Source organism: Ailuropoda melanoleuca, chromosome 19 (assembly GCF_002007445.2).
Source record: "Ailuropoda melanoleuca isolate Jingjing chromosome 19, ASM200744v2, whole genome shotgun sequence".
NCBI lineage: Eukaryota > Metazoa > Chordata > Mammalia > Carnivora > Ursidae > Ailuropoda > Ailuropoda melanoleuca.
In genome coordinates this window covers 12,025,515-12,052,043 of record NC_048236.1, presented here as the reverse complement: position 1 = coordinate 12,052,043, position 26,529 = coordinate 12,025,515, and the positions used below count along the sequence as shown (strand labels likewise).

Genomic DNA, 26,529 nt, shown 5'->3' with positions numbered 1-26,529 from the left:
CCTTTTTTCTTCTTTTTCTGTTTTATTTAAATTCAATTTAGTGAACATATACTGTATTATTAGTTTCAGGAGTAGAATTTAGTGATTCATCAGTTGTATATACACCCAGTGCTCTTTACATCAAGTGCCCTCCTTAATGCACATCACCCAATTACCCCATCTCCCCACTTAGCTTCCCTCCAACAACCCTCAGTTTGTTTTCTAGAGTTAAGAGTCTCTTATGGTTTGCCTCCCTCTCTGTTTTTATTTAATTTTTCTTCCCTTCCCCTATGTTCATCTGTTTTGTTTCTTAAATTCCACATATGAGTGAAATCATATGATATTTGTCTTTCTCTGACAGACTTATTTCACTTAGCATAATACCCTCTAGTTCCATCCACGTTGTTGCAAATGGAAAGATTTCATTTTTTTGATGGCTGAATAATATTCCATTGTATATATATATACCACATATTCTTTATCCATTCACCTGTCAATGGACATTTAGACTCTTTCCATATTTTGGCTATTGTGGACGTTGTTGGTATAAACATTGAGGTGCATGTACCTCTTTGAACCAATTGAACATGGATACAAAAATTCTTACCAAGATACTAGCTAATAGGATCCAACAGTACATTAAAAAGATTATTCACCTGGGCTGCAGGGAAGGTTCAAAACCAACCAATGTGATACACCACATTAAAGGAAGAAAGAATAAGAACTGTATGATCCTTTCAATAGATGCAGAAAAAGCATTTGACAAAATATAACATCCTTTCTTGATAAAAACTCTCAACAAAGTAGGGATAGATGGAACATACCTCAACATCATAAAGGCCATATGCAAAAGACCCACAGTGAACATCATTCTCAGTGGGGAAAAACTGAGAGCTTTTCCTCTATAGTGAGGAACACGACAGGGATGTCCACTCTCACCACTACTGTCCTACATAATACTGGAAGACCTAGCCTCAGCAATCAGACAACAACAAAAAATTAAATAAATAATAAAAGGCATTCAAATTGACAAAGAAGAAGTCAAACTTGGCTCTTCACAGATGACATGATACTCTATGTAGAAAACCTGAGACCACACCCACCCCCCAAAATTGCTAAAACTAAAATAGGAACTCAGCAAAATGGCAGGATATAAAAATCAATGCACAGAAGTCAGTTGCATTTCTATACACTAACATTGAAACAGAAGAAAGAGAAATCAAGGAATTGATCCCATTTACAATTGGACCAAAACCCATAAGATACATAGGAATGAACCTAACCAAAGAGGTAAAGGATCTGTACTCTGAAAACTATAGAACAATCATGAAAGAAATTGAGGAAGAAACAAAGAAATGGAAAAACATTCCATGCTAATGGATTAGAAGAACAAATATTGTTAAAATGTCTATTCTACTGAAAGCAATCTACACATTCAATGCAACCCCTATCAAAACATTATTAGCATTTTTCATAGAGCTGGAACAAACAATCCTAAAATTTCTATGGAACTAGAAAAGACCTCAAATAGCCAAAGTAATGTTGAAAAAGAAAACCAAAGCTTGAGGCATCATAATTCCAGACTTCAAGCTGTTTTACAAAGCTGTAATCATCAAGGTTATATGGTACTAGCACAAAAACAGACATACAAATCAACAGAACAGCATAGAAAGCCCAGAAATGGACCCTCAATTCTATGATCAACTGATCTTTGACAAAAGAGGAAAGAATATCCAATGGAATAAAGACCATCTCCTCAACAAATGGTGTTGGGAAAATTAGATAGCAACATGCAGAAGAATGAAACTGGACCACTTTCTTACACCATATACAAAAATAAATTCAAAATGGATGAAAGACCTAAATGTGAGATGGGAATCCATCAAAATCCTAGAGGGGAACATAGGCAGCAACCATAGGTGTTTTCAAAAGTGAGATTAGTGATCTGTCATTTTAGTGCATTACCATTTATCATTTTGTCAGTCTTTAGCATCTAAGGAATGTTTTAAAAATATTTTAACACCTGTGAGAGAGACACATCACCTTACCTGTGCCTGACATCCAACTCCCACTACCTGCTTTTCTTTGCCTGTGGGTTTTTTCTTGACACTACAACCTGCCAGACCAGACCAACCAGGAAATTCATGGCCCTCCAGAGCAGTCCTGAACCAACACACATCCTTCATGGGTGACATTTATCTGAGGAATATATGAACCATCCCCAGTGGGATAAGAACACATTGCCTGTGGTACCACTTTGCTTGGCAATGCAGCCTTTGTTGTCTGCCTTCAGTGACCCTACCACTACTCACTCTCTTCAGTGTTCCCTTCACTGTTCAAACTATGTGCACTCAAACCTTTGTCTCGGGGGCTGCTTCTAGGGGAATCCATCTTGGAACAAAACCAAATTATTTCTCAGTCCACTGAGGGAACTTTAGCCAAGGTGAACCAGCCTTTTGGGTATAATTGAGGGCAGAACCAAGTGAGTAGGTGCTGCTCCTGGAGCAGCTGCCGTGATTAATGGAGGAAGGAACTGCATCTACACTCACCTTTCTATGCTTGGCTTCCTTATATTTTCAGCTTGCCGGGTTTATCTAATCAGGGCACCTTTGGGCACAAAACATAGAAAAGTTTCATAATGAAAATTCAGATGACAGAGTGCCCAGAAATTTGAGGCCATGGATATCCCACCATTGTAATTATAATTGGCCATGCTCACTTTCTGATCAGCTTTGTTTTTTCATTCGTTAGTTTGCCATTTAAGATGCCAGTGAATTATTAAAAGATTATATCCTTTCCCAACCATTATGATGATGCTATTTTTGTTTCTCTGACTATAGAGAACTAAAATAAAAATTAGATGCAAATTAGTGCCAATTTAGCTTACTTTTTAAAATCTCAAGTACTGAACTGTGAAATGGTTGTGATAAAAGTCTATTTATTCTTTCTGACTCATGGCATCAGGTTGCTGTTTTCAGGAATAAATATGTTATCTTTCCAAATACAGCTTTGCAACTGGTTTTAAGTAAACTGGATTCCAAAAAATAGGGGTATGTGTGCATGTGTGTGTGAAGACTGTACTTCCATTGTTAGACTCTAAGCTTTTCCATTACTTACCAGTGATGGGGTTCAGGGCAGACTGCCCCAGAATATGCCACTTTGACATATTGACTACTTTGAATTAAAGTTACTTGAAAATAGCCAGTACAATGAAACTCTGACACTCCTCTCTGTCCCCATGAAAAAAGGAAATAAATCTCCTGTGTGAAAAGTATCCTCCCAGAAGCAGAAGATAGACATCCTTAGAACCAGAGATAGGGTATTCAGAGCTGAGAAAGCTATGTAAACAAACTCTGCTTAGTTTCTTCACCTATTAGCACCCAAACCTAGGTTTCTTTGTCTTGTCAGTTCTTCACAGATTCATTGTCTCTTTGTCTAGGAGGTATAAAAAATGCCTGCTTCAGTCCCTTGTTTGAGTCCCATATTTTTATGGGGTGCCTATACATACATAATTAAATATTTGTTTTTCTCCTGTAAATCTGTTAATATATTTAATAGACTGGGCAAAAGAACCAAGAGAGGTGGTGGAAAGTTTTCCCTCCCAGACACCATCTTCTTTACAGCACAGGCCATTACACAGTATAAAGAGTAAACCAGGAGCACCTGGGTGGCACAGCGGTTAAGCGTCTGCCTTCAGCTCAGGGGTGTGATCCCAATCCCGGTGTTCTGGGATCGAGCCCCACATCAGGCTCCTCCGCNTCAGGCTCCTCTGCTATGAGCCTGCTTCTTCCTCTCCCACTCCCCCTGCTTGCGTTCCCTCTCTCGCTGGCTGTCTCCATCTCTGTCAAATAAATAAATAAAATCTTAAAAAAAAATAAAGAGTAAACCATAACGAATAGTTATTTCCTGTGGANCCTGCTTGCGTTCCCTCTCTCGCTGGCTGTCTCCATCTCTGTCAAATAAATAAATAAAATCTTAAAAAAAAATAAAGAGTAAACCATAACGAATAGTTATTTCCTGTGGAGAGTTACTTTCCTTTTGAGTTCAGATCGCAAGTTAGGTTAAGACAAATGAAACAAATGTTAGCTTATTGAGAGAAACAATAATCTATTTCCATTGTTTTTGGCAAATCATAAGCAAGACTTGAATTAAGACAAGATTGTTTGAAAAAATCACGAAGATGGTAAATGGGTATTTACATTGTTCTTTTTTTGTTTGCTTTATGGGTTTTGGGGGTGTTTTTTTTTTTGTTTTTTGGTCTGAAATCCTTTGTTAAAGACAAAGATCACTTCATTTCTACAAAGGAATGCCATAAGCTTTTAAGACAAGTGCTGTCACACTTTTGTGAACTATCAGAGTCGAAAAGGGCATTATTGTGAGAGAAAAAGAAAGACAACCAGAGAATTTTAAAGGCATTTAGCGACTCTGCTGTCCTCTATTCGTGTTTTATGCGCTCAGGGATATGAAGGAAGCAGAAGCAGGGAGCCTGGGGCGAAAGAAGAAAACAGACACATCATAATAGCAAAGGGAAGAGGCAAAGGTTCCACTGTCACAGAGAACCTCACGGTGCTTAATTTCAATTTAAGGGGTTACTTAAACGCATGGCCTTATGGAAATTTAATGATATGTTATGGTTCATCTGAACTTGTCAGATGGCCCCAAGCTGCGATAATCAACTTTTCAATGTCAGATTCATTTACTCCTCGAAGAATCCTGAAATAGCCATTCTCTCCCCATGACTTTCCCCAGGAATTGGCAGCAATCTGTAGAAAAAAAAAAATGAGAAAAGCTGAGTATCATAGTTGGATATTTAATCCTGACTGTAAAAACACAGGGAACTCATATGTAGCTTTAAATACTTTTAACTTTTTATAGATCACAATTATTAAGAGTCTAAATATTTTCTAAATAAGAATAAAAGCTATATTATTTATCAGTTATATTAATATGCATGCATAGTCAAGTTCACAATAACCTGAATTGGTATAAATCCTCGCAGTTCCCAAGCATACTATGGTAATATATGTATGAGAGTTCGAAATACCACATCAAAAGATGATACACAAGCTGCAATTATAGTGTCTCCTATATGACTGGCTCTGTGCTAGGCACCAGAGGAACACAGATAAATAATATATTATCCGTTGTTCAGGGAGCTAATGGTCTAATGAAGGACAACAAACATAAGCCAAGGACTAAGGTAAAACTATGCACAGGGAACTACTGAAGACAGCTGAGGAGCATCTCATGGTTCAGGAAAGTTGTCATGGAAGAGGTGCCACATAGGGTGCATATTAAAGCCTGGGGATAAATTAACCAGATAAAAGAGGAGGAAAGGGAATTCAGGTAAAGGAAAACAGTAAAAGCATAAACAGCAAATCATGGAGCAGCATGAAACACTGAAATGAAACAATGAAATTCTTATAATTAGATCATAAAACAGAGGCAGTTTGGTAGGTTATGAGGCTGAAAGGGAGTTAAAGAAATACATACTGAGAAAATAATGGTGAAATGACGACAAGTTTGAGTTGCTTCCAGCAGGAGAGCAGGGTGGACAAATTTATATTTTGATTACATTATTCTGTGTGAAATGAGAAGGATGGATTTAAGAGGGTAAACACAAGAGGCAGGGAGACTAGCTAGTAAACTTGTAATAAGCAAGTCAGGTGTCTTAACAGGGTCAGGGAAACTAGGAGGAGAAATAGGGAAAATATTTGAGAAATATTCAGAATAAATTCAGTAGGAATGAAACATTTTCTTTCTTCTTTTATTTTTAATTTTAAAATATGAGGATGATTAGAAAGTTAGACTAGGTTCAGAATGTCCCCTGGGGTTTACAGCTTGAGTGAATAAGTCTTTGGGGGGGGTAGCGGTAGCAAAAACATTAATGGAGTATGTAAGAATAACATGAAGGCCAGAAGGGAGCTGGTTGACCACAACTAAGGGTAACAGAGACAGCCCTGAAGGATATATACCCAGACATGGATTTGCTGAATCAATGGTAGTTCCATTTTTGATTTTCTGAGGAACCTCCATAATGTTTTCCACAGTCGTGCACCAGTTTGCCTTCTCACCAGCAGTGCACTAGGGTTCCCTTTTCTCTACATCCTCGCCAACACTTGTTTTCTCCTGCCTTGATACTAACCATTCTAACAGGTGTGAAGTAAAGGAAATATTTTATTGTGGTTTTGATTTACATTTCCCTGATGGTTAATAATATTGATTACATTTTCATGTAACTATTGGCCATTTGTATTATTTTCAGGGGGGGAGCACAACCTGGGGGAGGGGGGTAGTCAGAGAGGGAGGGAAAGGGAGAATCTTGAGCAGATCCTGGCCCAGCACGGGGCTTGATCTTACAACCCTGAGATCGTAACCTGAACAGAGACCGAGAGTCCCATACTTGACTGACTGAACCACCCAAGCTCCCCTATTAAAGCACATTTTAATTCTCCATTTAGGATTCTGTAAAACCTACATTGACCTTGAAAGTGCAAAGCATGTAAAGTGCTTTAAGGAAGGCAGCGTTCATGACCCCCATCCTGAAGTTATTTCCTACAGGATATAACAGAGTCTTAGTTACTGTCCTAATTTTTAAGGCTATTTCTCATATATTAATGTGGAGGATATTAATAAGTACATGTGGCAAGTACTACCATAAAATATATCTTTACCTCCAAAATTCACATTGATACTCTTCACTACTCTTCATCTCGAATACTCCTATTTTAATTCATGCAAAACTCCTCTCTCACTTAGACCACCACTGATAGCCTCCTAATGATTTTTTCCTCTTCTTTCCCCAGCCCGTTCAATACTTGGTAGACATAGGGATCTTTCTCACATCAGGACTTTTGCACATGCTATCCCACTTTTTTTTTCCTGCGTATATATGGCGTCCCTTGATTTCAGTTCAGGTCATGATCTCAGCTCAGTTCAGCTTGTGAGATTGACCTCCACACTGGGCATGGAGCCTGCTTAGGATTCTCTCTCTCTCTTTCTGCCCCTCCTGTCCCCCTCCCCCTGCTCATGCACACACTCTGGAAAGGAAGGAAGGAAGGAAGGAAGGAAGGAAGGAAGGAAGGAAGGAAGGAAGGAAAAGAGAAAGAAAGACAGGCAACTGATTTTTGTATGTTGGTTTTGTATCTTGCCACTTTGTTATTAGTTCTAATAGATTTTTGGTGGAGTGTTAAGGTTCTTACATATAAGATCATACCATCTGCAAACGGACACAGTTTACTTCTTCCATTCTGATCTGGATGCCTTTTGTTTCTTTCTCTTGTCTAATTGCTCTGTCTGGGACTCCCAGTACTATGAGGAGGCACTCTTATTTTATTCCTGATCTTAGAAGGGAAATCTTTCAATTCTTCACTACTGAATATGATGTTTACTCTGTACTTGTCATATATGGCCTTTATTATGCTGAGGTATACTTTTTTTTTTTTTTAAGATTTTATTTATTCATTTGACCAAGAGAGAGAGACAGCCAGCGAGAGAGGGAACACAAGCAGGGGGAGTGGAAGAGGAAGAAGCAGGTTCCCAGCAGAGGAGCCCGATGCGGGGCTCGATCCCAGGACGCCGGGATCATGCCCTGAGCCGAAGGCAGATGCTTAACGACTGAGCCACCCAGGCACCCCTGTGGTATACTCCTTCTAAACTCAATTTTTGAGAGTTTTTAACCACTAAGAGATGTTAAATTTTGTCAAATGCTTTGTCTATATCTATTGAGATTATCATGTAATTTTTGTATTTCATTGTATTAATGCAGTGTATCACACTTATTGATTTGCCTATGTTGCCAGGCGTAAATCCTTTTGATCATGATTATGATCATTTTAATGTATTGTGAATTCAGCTTGTTGGTATTTTTTGGAAATTTTTGACTCTTTATTCATTAGGGATATTTTCTTTTCTTCTAGTGTCCTTTTCTAGTTTTGACATCAGGGTAATGCCAGCCTTGTGAAATGCATTTGGGAGTGTTCTCTCCTCTTCAAATTTTTGGAAAAGTTTGAGAAGGATTTGGAGTTAATTTTTTAAGTTTCTATTTAAATTCCAGTTAGTTAACATAGAGTGTAATATTAGTTTCAGGTGTACAATATTGTGATTCCACACTTCCATACCACACCCAGTGCTCATCACAACGAGTGCACTCCTTAAACCCCAACACCTATTTCATCCAGCCCACACCCACCCCCTTTCTGATAACCATCAGTTTATTCTCCAGAGTTAAGTCTGTTTCTTGGTTTGCACCACTCTCTCTTTTTATTTCCCCTTTGCTCATTTGTTTTGTTTCTTAAATTCCACACATGAAAGAAATGGTATTTGTCTTTCCCTGACTTATTTCACTTAGCCTAATACTTTCTAGCTCCATCCATATCATTGCAAGTGGCAAGACTTTCTTTTTTATGGCTGAGTAATAATCCATTGTATATATATACACCATGTCTTCTTTATCTTTTCATCAATCTATGGACACTAGTGTTGTTTTCATAATTTGGCAATTGTAGGTAATGTTTCTATAAACATTGGGCTGCATNCTCATCACAACGAGTGCACTCCTTAAACCCCAACACCTATTTCATCCAGCCCACACCCACCCCCTTTCTGATAACCATCAGTTTATTCTCCAGAGTTAAGTCTGTTTCTTGGTTTGCACCACTCTCTCTTTTTATTTCCCCTTTGCTCATTTGTTTTGTTTCTTAAATTCCACACATGAAAGAAATGGTATTTGTCTTTCCCTGACTTATTTCACTTAGCCTAATACTTTCTAGCTCCATCCATATCATTGCAAGTGGCAAGACTTTCTTTTTTATGGCTGAGTAATAATCCATTGTATATATATACACCATGTCTTCTTTATCTTTTCATCAATCTATGGACACTAGTGTTGTTTTCATAATTTGGCAATTGTAGGTAATGTTGCTATAAACATTGGGCTGCAGGTATCTCTCTCAATTAGTATTTTTTGTATTCTTTAGGTAAATAGTAGTGTAATTGCTTAATCATAGGGTAGTTCTATTTTTAACTTTTTGAGGAACCTCCATACTGTTTTCCAGAGTAGCAGGACAAGTTTGCATTCCCAAAAACAGTGCAAGAGAGTCCCCTTTCTCCACAACACCTGTTGGTTCTTGTGTTGCTGATTTTAGCCATCCTGACAAGTGTGAAGTGATATCNTTGCATTCCCAAAAACAGTGCAAGAGAGTCCCCTTTCTCCACAACACCTGTTGGTTCTTGTGTTGCTGATTTCAGCCATCCTGACAAGTGTGAAGTGATATCTTGTTGTAGTTTTGATTTGTGTTTCCCTGATGATGAGTGATGCTGAGCATCTTTTCATGTGTCTGTTGCCCACATGGGTGTCTTCTGGATGTCTTCTTTGGAAGAATGTCTATTCATGTCTTCTGCCCATTTTTTAACTGGATTATTCATTTTTGGGGTGTTGAGTTTTTAAGTTCTTTACATATTTTGGACACTAACCCTTTGCCAGATATGTCATTTGCTAATATCTTCTCCTATTCCACAGGTTGTCTTGTAGTTTTGATGATTGTTTCCTTTGCTAGGCAGAAGCTTTTTATTTTGATGAAGTCCCAATAGCTAAACTTCTGTTTCCCTTGCCTTCCCTTCCCTTCTAACCCATATCTAGAAAGAAGTTTCTACATTTGGTGTAAAGAGGTTACTGCCAGGGTTTTCCTAGTTTTATGGTTTTAATCTCACATTTAGGTCTTTCATCTATTTTGAATTTATTTTTGTGTATGGTGTAAGACTGGTCCAGTTTCATTCTTCTGTATGTTGCTGTCCATTTTTTCCCAACACCATATGTCAAAGAGATTGTCTTTTTCCCATTGGATATTCTTCCCTCCTTTGTTAAAGATTAGTTTACCACATAATTGTGGGTTCATTTCTGGGTTTTCTGTTCTGTTTCCTCTATCTATGTGTCTATTTTTGTGTCCTTACGACTCTGTTTTGATCCCTACCAACTAGTAGTATAAGTTGAAGTCCAGATTTGTTATGTCTCCAGATTTGCTTTTCTTCTTCAAGGTTGTTTTGGCTATTCAGGGTCTTTTGTGGTTCCATACAAATTTGAGGATTGTTTATTCTAGCACTGTGAAAAATGCTCATGGTCTTTTGATAGGGATTGCATTAAATGTGTAGATTGTTTTGGGTAGTATAGACATTTTAACAATATTTATTCTTCTAATCATGAGCAGGGAATGTTTTTCCATTTCTTTGTGTGATCTTCAATTTCTTTCATCAGTGTTTTCTAGTTTTCAGAATACAGGTCTTTCACCTCTTCAAATAGGTTTAATCCTAGGTATCTTTCTGTTTTGAGTGCAATTGTAAATGGGACTGATTCCTTAATTTCTCTTTCTGCTGCTTCATTATTGGTGTATAGAAATGCAACAGATTTGCCTACATTCATTTCGTATACTGAAAGTTACTGAATTTGTTTATCAGTTCTAGCAGTTTTTTGGTGGAGTGTTTCATACAAACTACCAAAACTGAAACCAGAAGAAATAGAAAATTTGAACAGACCAATAACCAGCAAAGAAATTGAATCAGTAATCAAATAACTCTCAACAAACAAAAGTCTAGGGCCCGATGGCTTCACAGACGAAGTCTACCAAACATTTAAAGAAGAGTTGATACCTATTCTTCTCAATCTATTCCAAAAAAAAAAAAAAAAGAAAGGAAGGAAAACTTCCCGATTCTGTGAAGCCCACATTATCCTGGTACCAAAACTAGATAAAGACTCCACTAAAAAAGAAGTACAGACCACTATCCCTGTTGAACATGGGTGCAAAAATTCTTAATAAAATACTAGAAAACTGAATCCAACAATACACTAAAAAAAAAATCATTCACCATGATTAAGTGAGATTTATTCCTATATTGCAAGGTTGGTCCAATATTCACAAATCAATGTGAGATACTACATTAATAAAGAAAGGGTAAGAACCATATCATCCTCTCAATAGATGGAGAAAAAGAATTTGACAAAGTACAACATCCATTCTTGATAACAATCCTCAACAAAGCAGGGATAGAGAGAACATACCTCAACATCACAAAGGCCATATATGAAAAACCCACAGCTGATATCATCCTTAATGGAGAAAAATTGAGAGCTTTTCCTCTACAATCAGGAACAAGACTGGGATGTCCACTCTTAACCCCTGTCATGTAACATAGTACTGGAAGTCCTAGCTTCAGCAATCAGACAACAAAAAGAAATAAAAGGCATCCAAATCAGAAAGGAAGAAGCCAAACTTTTACTATTTGCAGATGACATGGTACTCTATACAGAGAACCCAAAAGACTCCACCAAAAAACTATGACTTGTGTTAATTTTTATTTAAATATTAGGTAGAATTCACCAGTAATACCATTTGGTCCTGTGCTTTTCTTTGTTGGGAGGTTTTTAATTACTGATATAATCTTTTCACTCCTTATTGGTTGGTTCAGATTTCCTATTTCTTAATAATTTGGTTTTAGTAGGTTGTATGCTTCTAAGAACTTACCCATTTATTCTAGGTTATCCCATTTGTTGGTATATAGGTACTCATAGCAGTCTATTATGATCCTTTATATTCGTTGTGATGTCTCCTCTTTCATTTCTGATTTTTATTTACTTCAGTTTTTCCTTTTTTTTAGCCTACCTAAGGGTTTGTCAGTTCTGTTTGTCTTAAAGAAAAGGGGAAAAAAAGCAGCTCTTAGTTTTGCTGATATTTTATATTGATTTTCTGGCCTATTTTTCATTTATTGCTACTCTGATGTATATTATTTTCTTCCTTCTACTAATTTTAGGTTTTGTTTGTTCTCCTTTTGCTAGTTGATTGAGGTATAAAATTATTTATTTGTGATCACTCCTCTTTTTTGATGTAGGCATTTAATGCTGTAATGTTTCTTCTAACTGCTTTTGCTGCATTGAATAGGTTTTAATATGCTGTCTTTCCATTTTTATTTCAAGATACTTATTAATTCCTCTTTCGAGTGCTTCTTTGATCCATTGATTTTTCAGAAACGTGTTTTTCAGAAATAATTTCCACACATCTGTGAATTTTCCAGTGTTCTTCTTGTTATTGATTTCTAGTTCCATATAATTGTGGTCAGAAAAGATACTTGGGGGCGCCCNTGAATTTTCCAGTGTTCTTCTTGTTATTGATTTCTAGTTCCATATAATTGTGGTCAGAAAAGATACTTGGGGCGCCTGGGTAGCGCAGTCGTTAAGTGTCTGCCTTCGGCTCAGGGCGTGATCCCGGAGTTCTGGGATCAAGCCCCACATCGGGCTCCTCCTCTGGGAGCCTGCTTCTTCCTCTCCCACTCCCCTGCTGTGTTCCCTCTCTCGCTGGCTGTCTCTCTGTCAGATAATAAATTAAATCTTNTGCCTTCGGCTCAGGGCGTGATCCCGGAGTTCTGGGATCGAGCCCCACATCGGGCTCCTCCTCGGAGCCTGCTTCTTCCTCTCCCACTCCCCTGCTGTGTTCCCTCTCTCGCTGGCTGTCTCTCTGTCAGATAATAAATTAAATCTTAAAAAAAAAAAAAAGAAAAGATACTTGGTATGATTTCAATCTTACATTTGCTAAGGCTTGTTTTGTGACTTAATATATGATCCACCCTAGAGAATGTTCTGTGTAGGCTTGAGAAGAATGTGTTTTGTGCTGCTCTTGGGTGGAATGTACAGTATATGTCTGTTAGGTCCATTTGTTCTGATGTACAGTTAAAATCCAGGGTTTCCTTATTGAATTTCTGTTTGAGTAATCTGAACATTGCTCATAGTGGAGTATTGACGTCTCCTACTGTTATTGTATTTTCTGTTTCTCTCTTCAGATCTGTCAATAATTGCTTAATTCATTTGAGTGCTCCAATGTTGTGTGCATAGCTTATATTCTTTTGATGAATTGATCCCCTTTTCATTATAAAGAACTTATCTACAATTTTTTACTTAAAATCTGTTTTGTTTGATATGAATATAACTACCCATGCTCTCCTATGTTTTCCATTTATATGCAATATCTTTCTCTTCCCTTCCCTTTGAGACTATGTGTGTCCTTAAAGCTGAAATGAGTCTCTTGTAGGCAGCATATAGTTGGGTCTTGTTTTTTAATCCATTCAGCCACTCTATGCCTTTTTGATAAGATAATTTAGTCATTTACATTTAAATTATTGGTGAGTAAAACTTACTAATGCCATCTTAATACTTTCTGGCTGTTTTGTAGTTCCCTGTTTCTTTGTCATCTTTTGCTATCTTTCTTATGGGTGATGATTTTCCATTGTGGTATGCCTTAATTCCTTTCTCTTTAACTTCTGTGAATATACTGTGGGTTCTTGCTTTGTGGTTACCACAAGACTTACATAAAATATCATATATACATATATATATATGTCTATTTTATATTGATAACAACTTTGATCACATACAAAACTCTATGCTTTTACTACATATATAATTTATGTATTTGATGTCATAATTTACTCTTTTTATATTGACTCTTTGCCTTCCTAGTCAGTTCTGACATCTTAAAGGATCAATTCAAAACTGTGTCTAAAAGTATGGCTTCAATTTACCACTTCAAAGATGGAATGGCCTTAAATTAGCTAGAAATGAGACAGCAACAAAGTATGTGAGAGTTTTAGCAACAATGAACTAAACTGAATTCCAATTTCTAAACTTTTTATTCAGTTCCAATATGTATACTTTCAAAGCTAAGAAGTCAAATAAAATTAGTCATAACTTAAGATGAACTGTCAAAAATAATATTTTTAAATTCTTGTAACTACGTTATGCAGCACTGTACCTATTCTCATTTGGATGTCTGAAAATTATTACTACCCACATTTCATCCTTAGATCTTTGGTAAAATCAGAAGACTATGTGAGGCTTTTATAGGCAAATGCAAATTTATGTACTAATGATATTTAACCCCATAGGTTTGCAAAAAAGACAACATTATAAATTATAAATTATGAGTAGTACTTAGTAAATCAGCACTAATAAAAGACACCTCAGAATATGTGTTTTGTTTATTAATCTTATTCTTCCTGTTATTTCTTCCATTCCCTCACCAATATTTTTTGTTTCTTCCAAATGCTTGAATTTTAAACAATTTAATTATAAAGGAGTGGGTAAAAAAGTAGGGAAGAAATTTTCTAAAGATTTAAATTTCTAAAGATTTTTAAATCTTCTTTTGAGATATATAGTACAGTCACACGTATAAAGTATATTAATAATATTTGCACAGTTTAGTGAGTTTATACACATTTATAAGTATGTAACCTATGTAACCTCCATGTAGATCATGATAAAAACCATTTCTAGAATTCCAGAAGGTCTACCATGTTCCCTCCCTGTCGATATCTACCTTCCTATCTACCATCAGTTCTTCCTGGAATTGATGTTTTTAATAATGCAGTAATGCATTATTTTATTCAATAAATAAATACGTATGTGGGGCGCCTGGGTGGCACAGCGGTTAAGCGTCTGCCTTCGGCTCAGGGCGTGATCCCGGCATTATGGGATCGAGCCCCACATCAGGCTCCTCCGCTATGAGCCTGCTTCTTCCTCTCCCACTCCCCTGCTGTGTTCCCTCTCTCACTGGCTGTCTCTATCTCTGTTGAATGAATAAATAAATAAAATCTTAAAAAAAATAAAATAAATACATATGTTACAGCATATATCACTAATTTATTTTTAATTGCTGTGTATTTTTTTAATTATATAACCGTACCAAATTTGTTTATGCATTCTCCTGCTGATAAACACAATGAACATAAGCAGTTATACCATCTACACATTTAACATAGAATGAGAGTTCTATTACTCCATATCCTTACCCATACTTGGCAATATCAATCCTTGTAATTTAAGCCAATCTAGTGAACATGTGATAATATCTCACTGTGGTTTTAATCAGCATTTGATGGACAGCTAATCATGTTGAATACCTTTTCATATGTTGTCTTGCCATTTGGATTTCCTCATTTGTGAAGTAAGTGTTCAAATCTGTTGTCCAGTATTGATATTGAGCTACTGTTATTTATTTTTTCTTTCTTTCTGTATATTTGTAAGAATTTTATGTATTCTACACGTGAATCCTTGCCACAGAGGGAGAGAGAGAGAGAGACGATAGATAATCTTCTCTCAGTTTGTTTTATTTTTTCTACCACATAATGCTGTCTTCTGATAGTTTTTATTTTAATGTAGTCTGATCACTTTTTCTTATAAAGTTTATTCATTTCCTGTGCAGTCTAAGAAAGCTTTGCCTGATTGATATCATTAACATATTTTGTCTATGTTTTCTTCTAGAGATTTTATTATTTTGCAATCACACTTCCAGTCTATGCTCCACTTCAAATTAGTTTTGCATGTATTTTGTGAGTTAGAAGGTCAAGGTTCAGGCTTTTTTCCGCATGAATTGAAAGTTGCTGTAGCTAAGGCATTGACCAACTATGGCTCATGGACAAATCTGGTCAGTAACATTTGGTACGGATCATGAGTTGAGTGTTTTGTTTTGATTTTTTTTCCTTAAAGAGCTGTAAAACAACTAAAAGAGAATATATAACAGAGACTTGTTGTGATCCCCAAAATGTAAAATATTTCCTACCTGGCCATTTCCAACAACAACAACAACAACAACAAACCCAAATAACAAAACAAAACAAAAAACCCTGCTAACCTTGGTCTAGAACTGTTTATTATAAAGATTCTCCTCTCTCAACTGAAATTCAGAGGTTTCTCTGTTGTAAAACAAGTGACCATATCCTGTGCTTTAAATCCAGATTACTTTTTTGTGATATTAGCCTATTCCTCTATTATTTTGTTAATAAAATGATATTTTTCCAGTTGTAATGATATATAACTGACATGCATCAGTGTACAGCATAATGGTTGGACTCACATGCATTGTGAAATGATTACCACAGTAAGTTTAGTTAGCACCTATCACCTCATATAGGTAAAATAAAGAGAAAAAGAAAAAAAAAAGACAAAAAATTTCCTGATGAGAATTCTTAGGATTTACTGTCTTAACAGCTTTCATACATATTGTACAGCACTGTTAACTACAGTTATCATGCTGTACATCATATCCTTAGTACTTATTTATCTTATAACTGGAAGTTGGTACCTTTGACCACCTTTCTCCTACTCTTACAGCCCTCAACCTCTACCTCTATTAATCACAAATCTGATCCCTTTTTCTATGAATTTGGGGGTTCGTTTGTTTTAGTTACTACATATAAGTGAGATCCTACAGTATTTGTCTTTGTCTGACTTTATTTCACTTAGCATAACGCCCTCAAGGTCCATCCATGCTGTTGCAAATGACAAAATTTCCTCCTTCTTTCTGGCTGAGTAATATCCCATTGTACATGTATACCACTATTTTTAAATCCATTGATTGTTTTATGGACACTTAGTTCTGTATCTTAGCTATTATAAATAATGCTCCTATGAACATTGAGGGTGCAGATATCTTTTCAAGTCAGTGTTTTCATTTCCTTTGGATATATTCCCCAAATGGAATTGGTGGATCACACGGTAGTTCTATTTTTCATGGTTTGAGGATCCTTCATAATGTCTTCTGTAGTGGCTTTACCACTTTACAATTCTGCCAACAATGCACAAACTTTTCCTTTCCTCCATACCTTTCCTAGTATTTATTATGTTTTGTCTTTTTGATGATGAGTATTCTAACTGAGGTGAGGTGATATCTCCCTGTGGTTTTGACTTACATTTCTCTAATGACTAGTGCTGTTGGGCATCTTTTCATGTACTGTTGGCCATTTTTATGTCTTCTTTGGAGCTAAGTCTATTCAAATTCTTTGCCCATTCTTTAATCTCATTATTAGTTTTCTTGCTGCTGAATTGTAGGAGTTCCTTAAATATTTTGGATATTAACCCCTTATCAGAAATATGATTTACAAATATTTTCTCCATTCCATAGGCTGACTTTCATTTGTTACTTTGTTTTTATTTTTGCCTTGCTGCGTGGAAGTTTTTAGTTTGATATAGTCCCACTTGTTTTTTTGTCACTTGTGCCTTTGGTGACATATCCCAGAAGTCATTGCAAAGATCAATGTTAAGGATTGTTTTCCTTGTTTTCTTCGATGAGCTTTACAGTTTCAGGTCTTACATTTAAATCTTTAATCCATTTTGAGTTAATTTTTGTAAATGGTGTGAAATAAGGGTCCAATTTCATTCTTTTGCATGTGAATATCCATTATTCTCAACATTCTTTATTAAAGACTACCTTTCCCTAGCCAGTTAATGCTACTTTTTTTCTAAGGAAAAACTATCCTTTTAAAAACTCTGGCCTTTCTTAAATTTTTCTCCTCATCTTTTATTTTCAACTATTTGATCATGAAATTCCTAGGTGTGGTTTTCTTTCTCTTTCATGGAGTTTATTGAGCTTTCTGAATCTTTTGGTTTTGGTTGATGTCCTTCAATTTTGGAAAACTATCGGCCATCATGTTTTTAAATATTTATTCTGGCCCATGCTCTCTCTCTCTCTCTCTCTCTCTTAATCCTTCTGAGAATACAATTACATACATGTTAAACCATTTGATTGTGTCCTACCATTTGATTGTATTCACACTGTTCTTTATTTGCTTTTGTTTTTTCATTATGTTTTTCTCTGTGTACTACAAGTTGGATATATTTTATTGAATTTTATTTAAGTCCACTAATTCTGTTTGCAATTTAACCCATACAGTGAGTTCTTAATTTCGAACGTTGCACTCACAGATTCAATGAATCATATTTTAAATATATTTAAATCCTTTGTTAAAATTATCATATGGTTTCTCTCATCTATGGAACATAAGAACTAGGAAAATCAGTAGGGGAAGAAAGGGATAAAGAAAGGGGGGGTGGTAATCAGAAGGGGGAATGAAGCATGAGAGACTATGGACTCTGAGAAACAAACTTGAGGGCTTCAGAGGGGAGGGGGGTGGGGGAATGGGATAGACTGGTGATGAGTAGTAAGAAGGGCACGTATTGCATGGTGCACTGGGTGTTATAGGCAACTAATGAATCATCGAACTTTACATCAAAAACCAGGGATGTGCTGTATGGACTAACATAATATAATAAAAAATATTACTATAAAAATATGACTGCCATTGTGTTTATGATCAGTTGAAAGTCCTTATATGTGGTATATTATATATATACTATTTTATCATAATTAGGTAGAAAATGCATAGCAAGAGACTTGAGAGAAAAGAAACCACAAGTTTTACATCGGAAACCAGGGATGTACTGTATGGTGACTAACATAATATAAAAAAACATTAAAAAAAACTCTCCATCTTTCATCAAGATTTTTTTACAATGATTATTTTAAAACCTATATCTAAAGTGTTATCTACTGCTTCTATTGATAGTTTTCCCCCTTAGTTATTGGTCACATTTTTCTGCTTCACATGTCTCATAATTTTTAAATATATGCTGGATATGTTGTCCTAATAAATATGGAGATTGACCTTGATATTATTTTCCTAAGAAGGCTAGGCCTTTCTTCTGCTAAAGAAATATGGTGAGGGACTAATCACCTCAATTTGTGCAGAAACCAAGTTGGGTCAGGGCTGGAGATAAGCTTTTGTTAAGCTCAGTCCACACCTGATTTAAAATATGGGGGGGGGTGCTTGTCTATTATGTGTGTTTCAGGCTGTCTTTCAATGAGACTCCTCCTCCAGGTTCTCCAAGATTGCAGACTTCACTCTGCCTTTCATTGCCCTCCACAGCTACTCACCCTGTTCAAGCACAGTAAATTTTCCATAGGAAGAAATGGCTGTGTGTTTCAGGTTCCTCTAAATTTGAATCCAGCTGGATTCTCTTTTTCTCAGAGGTCTCTCTCTCTCTCTGCATATTCCAAATGTAATCAGCTTGTGCCCAGCCCTACTGAATGCTCATAGGACAGAAAATCTTCTCCAGATCTTTAGATTCAGGTTTCTCATTTCTTTAAAAATATGAGTTTGGAAAATTAATTCTGATGTTATTTTCAACTTATTTAGTGGAATATATGGCTTATTGTTATGTATTACATTTTACTTAGTTTTGGAAGTCATCCATTTTTTATTATAATTTACTATATTATAGGTCTACTTGTAAATTCTTTAAAACATTCATATATAATTGTGGGCAAATAAAATTTCTCTGAACTTCTCAGTGCTCTTGCAAAAAATTCGAATCCCCTGACACACAAAGAATGTATATGATATAGAGATAGAGAATATTTGCTTTCACTTCTGCCAGAAATATTTTATCTTCACATTCAATGAGAATTAGATCTGTAGCCATTTGTCTAGTTAATTGATTTGATCCAAAAGAATACTAAAACTTCTCTTATCTCGCCAAGAGGGCCAAAGAGTCAGAGACCAGACAAGGTCCTAAATTAAGCCGATGGTGCCAGGAGCACAGGAACATCATCTCCCTTGGTATTTATATGTTAAAAAGGATGAAGTTCAGCATTTAGAGACATTATCTGTGTTTATCTGGCCCTTGGAAAGATATATTTATATTCCTAAGGGTAAGGGTAAGAACACAAGACCCTTTCCATCCCATTTTAGTGGAATTTTTTTTCTCTCCTTGCAAGACAGGAGGTTTCCTGTCTCCTATATAGATAGATGGAAAAAATCCACTGTTCTCTGTCCCTCATTTATGAGGTATCAGGTGCTGCCTATATGGAAAAACATTGTTGCCTCTTATCACTGTAACACTAAAGTAGGAGAACCCATGTGGTGACCTATGGTTATTGATCTGGATGTGAGTATCAGTTAAGTACTCTTTTCTTCTGACCCACGTTCCTTAATTCAAGTGGGATAACATTTCAGACCCTTCATAATTCTTGGCAAGACAGTAGGACTACTTAAAGATTTCATATATTAATTAAACCAAATAATAATTTTTATATAAAAAGAAAACTATTTTAGTGACCTGACTCATTTTTTCCTGAATTTACACATTAATGTTATTCATTCACTCATTCAACAAGTATTGTTCATATTCCCAATATGTAGCAGACACTTTGCTTTGTCCTTTGGATACAGTGGTAAATAAAGCAGATATGATACTGGCCCAAGATGAGCATACAGTTAAGTGGAGAAAAAAATCAACCAAAATGTGCGACTTAATAAAATACTGTAATTTTTAGTGTGATTCTCATTATTACCACTGACATTAAACAATTTATCTAAAAGAGTTATAGCAGAAAGAAATCTTGCCTGTAGTCTCTCTATGGACTATGAGAAACAAACTGAGGGCCTCAGAGGGGAGGGGGGTGGGGGAATGGGATAGACCGATGATGGGTAGTAAGGAGGGCACGTATTGCATGGTGCACTGGGTGTTATACACAACTAATGAATCATCGAAAACTGGGGATGTACTGTATGGTGACTAACATAATATAATAAAAAAATCATTAAAAAAAAAAAGAAATCTTGCCTGTATGCCCATGAAATACAGTTTTCTTTGGAATTTTTTGACAAGTAGTAAGTTCAGAATTGATAGTAATTGCAACAAAAATAACGTAAAAGGGTGGTATACATATTTGTGTTGGATATATAAGAATGAGTGAGTTAGTGTAGGTGTGTGTATGTGTGTGTACACCGTCCATGAGGCTCTAGGGTGGAAATGATGAGGTTGGAGGTGAGAGGGTCATGAAAGTTGGCTTGTGCCCTTTCATTCATATTTACTCCACAAATAGCTATGAGGTGCTATATACCAAAAACTGTTATGAATTCAGTACATTAAACCAAGAATTTGTTTTTGCTTCTAAATATTATATTATTATGAAATTGAATAACTGTTTAAACTCATTTAGTAGAAATCCCATACAGAAACTTAATTGTAGGTATTCGAACAACATATCCCCTCCACAAATTATGAATTTTAGCTATTGAGCATTAATGCTAATTATTAGCTACTTCAAGCTTCATTCTAATGAAGATAATGATATTTAAGAAAGCTCAGTTTAAATACAAAGAAGCCTCATTCTATTTAAAAGCAAAATACCTCCATGTATCAGCAAAACAGTTATAAGGGGTAACCACATATTTGGGTGATTGATTTTTGTGAGTGCCTTGTGAAGAAATCACCCTGATGAGTATCACTCTTAATAATTAATGTGTTATAAGTTATGATATGCCCTCTATGGCATATATTCAAATTCCAATTTCATAATGAGTATCATTACCTATTCATTCTATTTCTACTTTTTTGCCGTAATTAAAACTAAAATTAACATATACATAATATAAGGACCTGGGACAATTCATCAGAATTCACTGTAATTAACTGAATATTTGAGATAATATGTTCCAGTCTTCTTTAAACTCTTTCTTATATTTAACTTTCTATATTTTTTAGACTAGACATTGTTTCTTTCTCAGTGAAGAAACATGTATATCATAATTGGCAAAAGCAAAAATAAAACACTTAACCACTAGGAAATATATTATATATATATAATGTTATATACATAATAATATATAATATTAATATGTATAATTGATTATAACATTACAAAGCCATTATCCATGGCAAAACAAATGTAAGAACACAAAACTGACACATGAGAGAAGTCTAACCATTAATATAGCTGATAAAAAAGGTTTTCCTGTTGATTCTTGCTTTGAAAAAAAATACTGATTCTTATACATGACTAATGAATCATTAACACCACATCAAAAACTAATGATGTACTATACAGTGGCTAACTGAGCATAATAAAAAATTTTAAAAATGCTGGTTCTTCATTTATACTTTGAAATAAGAAGAATAGAGAAAAACTGTTACTATAATATAAATGATTATAATGATTTTTTCTGCTGGAGAAAATACCATTATACTACAAACAATATTACAGTGACTTAGGATAGTCAGCACAAGCCAGGAAGTAGAGACTCAGATGACTATAAAGTACCCACTTCACAGTAGAAAGTCAGTTGGAAAGAGTTACATACCCAGAATTTTTCTTTCTGTCCTCGTGCTCCTTTCAGTGTGCCCCATCTACAAATAATAATAAAAAATATTGGCATGGTTAAAAATATTTGATTTGCATCTTGATAAAATGTAAATTATTGTCAGAATTTTATCTTTTGTATTTTCCTTATGGCCCCCTACTGGTTTACTATGGAATTGTCATCATGGTCCTATAAAAATGTGCTTGTGCAGTTTTCTTTTTGACCATAATGTTAGTTACTTGCTCAGAATATGTTCATTTACGTACAAATGGCTTAAAATCAAATTCATTTATCCAAGAAGATAAATTGTAGGGCAACTGAGGTACGGAGGTTTTAAAATACTTAAAGATGCCTCCCCTCTTTACATCTAGCCCTCTGAAACTCAACCCTACATAATGTAAACTAAAAATCTCCAAGAGTACTGATAACCATAATATAAATACAGATAACAGTTGTAGATAAAAGAATTTATGTGGAAATATGCATGTGTGTATATTATTTCAAAAAATGGCTATGTGCCTAATGTGAGATTTCTGTTTACGCATGTCCATATGGAAATCAAATCTTTTACTCCTAGAACTGGTCCATTTTCAATGTAGCATGTAACAATTCATAAAGAATCCAAACTTACAATAGCTCATGTTTTCTCCTGATTAAACCCAGTGAGGGAGACGTTAGTAACATGTTTTATTTACTAATAAAATAAACAGACTTGTCTAAGAACATAGAGTGGGAGATGTTGAGCCCAGACTCGAAATCCTATGTTCTCCTTCATGTTGTATTTCTCCCTCATAAATATCCAGTCCCCAACTGCAGCATGTCCTGAGTGGCGACCGTTTTAGGTGGAGAAAGCATATGGACTACCACTTTCATGTGCTGTGATGGATTGTGAGAATACAATTCTGCCCACATATCACTCCCCCAATCCATCCCTAATATCCCAAATCTCAACATCAGAACTCCTTGAAGTTGAATCCCAGTATCCCACTGTATAACAAACATTCCTGGAAAAAAAATTCCTGGAAGAAATGCAAATTCATTCAAATATTATCAACTTGTCCATTTGCTAGAAAGCTGTTCTTAGTAGGGTACAGAAAAAGATGTTGGTGACACCATAGCACAGAGGTATTGTCTAAGAAAGCAGGTTTATGGTAGAGATCTTGGGGGCATTCAAAAAATATATTAATGCATATAGATCCTTTGGCACAAAAAGGAGGGAAGAAAAAATGATGTGGAAGATGGGATAACCCTGAAAAATACAACTTTTCTTTCCCTTTTTCCCGGTAGAGGCTAGGAGTGGTGATTTCAATGCTTCCTATCTCTCTCTTGGTTTTCTGCTACATGTAGGAATAGTAGACTGCAATACTTTAAGGTTTCAAATATCCTGGGCAGCTTAATGCGTAAGTTCAAGCAAGCTTAATTTTGAAAGCCATTCTGCAGTTTTATAATTATATTTACATCCTTATAACTTTTTTACAAAAAGCTATTATCACCATTGACAAAAATTACCACTCACAATAAGTGCCCCCAAATCTTCAAAGGTCATTATATACTTCAAGTAGTAGGCCATATCTGAAACTTTGAGTTGTTCATTTTCTACTCATTTATTATGACTCTCGTGTCCATATCAAAAAGCCTTTACCTCAATCAAATTCCCTTTCAGGTGATCTGGCTACTAGTTACTTTACCTATTTACATAAAATACAAAAGCAAATCAGAGTATCTAAGGAACCATTCAACTCCAATATAAAACAGGCAGGAGAGGAATCCCATATCTGAGATTCCATCAAATCCATGAGAAGTTCAGGGCAGTTTTGTTTGAGGCGTTAATGAGCCTCCTAAGAAAGAATGCCTAATCAAAAAAGAAGTATCCAGACAGGACAAGCTTGGTCTAATAACTAAACCAAGGTCAAAAGACAGGAGGAGCAACTGAGAGGATAATTCTGTCACTCACATCTATCCACACTGGACTTAGCAAAGTTTAGAGCTGGGGGAAGGGCCAGACTTCGTATAAAAAACCTGATAGGTCTATTTCACTAAAACCTATATATTGTATAAAACCCACTAATGACACTCAAATAGAGAGTAACACCAAGTTTCTTTCCTCTTTTATAAGATCTTTCTAACTTCTTGGGCTCTAATGCACTGAGGATGATACATGGGAAGACAAAAGAGTATTCAACAGAGGGAACAGAAAAGACATACAAGAAAAATACACCAGGAGTTGAGTATTTGCATTTGCTGTTAAGTCCTTCTCAGATACTCCTAGGCGCTCTCAAAAATATTGAGATACTGTTTGGGGGCATGAAGATCCATAGTCGCACATGGGGTTCAGATTTAGCAAAACAATGACTACACATAATTCCATTACCAACAGATCAGAGACTAAATTTAAGGAAACAGAACATTTTCTCACAAAGGAGATTTCAAAATGTAGTCATTTGTCTTATTCCAGTATTAGCAAATAAATTAAAAGTGAAATAAACTACTTTGAAGACATCTAAGAAATACAAACTATCATTTTTACCATTGTTCAATCACTTATTTTTTTCATATGTTCCTGTACATTTTGTTAAGATTTAAATAATATTTTCAGTGGTATAATAGCAATAATTCTTATTTTGCAAATCTATCAACTTTTTGGAGTTTCTGTAAGTTTCAGGAAACACTACTCACTACTGTTCATTATAACTTTAAGATGCCTTTATGAAAATACATTTCTAACCTAGAGAGAATGCCAGCATTCAGATTACTATAAACATTCTCAAAAGGGACAGACAAAAAAATCAAGTCTTTAAATAGAGGTGAGAGAGGAAGAAGAAAAGAAGTCCACTGAGGTTGACAGTTTCAGACACTAGTGTGCTTGTGAAAGAAAATTATAAACAAAGGATATTAACCTTGACAAAATTCAGATAAAAAGATCTCACACCTCACCAAGGAAGCTATTGTACAGTTCCCAATGTTACAGCCTCTATGTCAGATGACAGGCAAGGTCCATCCATCCCAGGCTCTAATGTTTGCACTGCAACTTTCAGTTATCTTTTCCTGCCTGTATCATTTTTAGACAGTTTCTAAGATGGTAATCAGCCCATAGAGTCACAGTGGGGTATTGCAGAGAAATATGCCTGTGGGTTGTTTTCTAAATATCCCATGCTTTCTGAAAAACTGGGAAAAACCACTTTCCCCTAGGTGGTTTCCCACTGATATCACAGCAAATTCATGTAATTAAAACCTTTATCCAAACAAAAATAAAGGTTAACTGGTACAAAACAAGAAGTCTACTTAATATCGCTTACTTATGGGAGAGAGTTCCTCTTTTCTTGATCTATGAAGGGCACTTTCATATATATAGGTATATATATATATTCTTGAATTTTTGTATATATAGGTATATATATATATTCTTGAATTATGGTACCAGACTTTGACTTGCCTTTATACCAATAGGCTGAATATTCTAGAAACAGGTATATATTTTCACAAATATCCTTTTATAAGTCAATGGCTGTCTTTGGGGACATAAGGACCTTTATTACATTCATAAATACTTTAAACATAACTATTTACACTCTTTTTTTCCTTCACTTATATATCTTCATTTTAAGGGCTATTCATAAACATGTCTTTAGATAGGCCAGGACCATAACCTTACTCTGTTGAGATTGTTTTCTTAACCCTGCTAATTTGAAACAAATTATACAATAGGATCACAAGTTTGAAAGACTTGTTCTGGCTTTTCTTGCTTCAAGAAATTCTATTTCATATGAACTTTATACTGTTCCTTTGAATTTTTTCCTACCTAAGTTAAATTGTTTTAATTATTTAAGACCTATTAATACTTATTTTCTCTTAAAATTTCATGACACCCAAGAAAATGCTGATATTGAAAAAAACCTGGGCAGCTCTCGTACCACATTCCCTGAGGATGCCTGAGAACTGAGGGTTCCCGATGCTGAGTCTATGTTTACATCTCTCACTTCAAGCATGTGATCGTTTATGCTCTTCCTTCTGGATTGGTCTCATATGCCTACTTTTAGGTAGTTCTGGAAATACTACTCTTTTGCATAATATCACGAGTCTTTCCGGAGAGACCATCAATTCTGCAGAGCAAAGCATCAAGACCCATTCAAGGATGGTGTAGGATTTTGTATCGCTAAGGTTAGGAATATCTTTATTCATGTTCTCTTTTAAAAGTTGTTCTTTTCAGGGGCACCTGGGTGGCACAGCGGTTAAGCGTCTGCCTTCAGCTCAGGGCGTGATCCCGGCGTTATGGGATCGAGCCCCACGTCAGGCTCCTCCACTATGAGCCTGCTTCTTCCACTCCCACTTCCACTCCCCCTGCTTGTGTTCCCTCTATCACTGGCTGTCTCTATCTCTGTCAAATAAATAAATAAAATCTTTTTAAAAAAAGTTGTTCTTTTCAGATAACAGTGCTAATCAATAGGAGAATTATGAAAAGCATATTTTAAGCTATTTCTAGATACCAAAATTATTAGAACTGAGTCACTACTTTGCACAGAATTTTATTTTATTTTTTTAATTTTTTTTAAAGATTTTATTTATTTATTTGACAGAGATAGAGACAGCCAG

At 35.5% G+C, this 26,529-nt stretch overlaps 1 protein-coding gene across 1 annotated transcript in view; it reads right to left on the bottom strand.

Moving 5' to 3' along the window:
* Positions 1-4,059: 4,059 nt before the first annotated feature.
* Positions 4,060-26,529, bottom strand: part of TINAG (tubulointerstitial nephritis antigen) — an 87,331-nt gene continuing 64,861 nt past the window's right edge. The window contains exons 10-11 of the mRNA XM_002923073.4: positions 21,940-21,985; positions 4,060-4,742 (exon numbers count right to left, since the gene is read on the bottom strand). Of these exons, the coding sequence (XP_002923119.2) occupies positions 4,608-4,742; positions 21,940-21,985 (181 nt within the window). The 3' untranslated portion in view covers positions 4,060-4,607. The remainder of the gene's footprint in view (positions 4,743-21,939; positions 21,986-26,529) is intronic.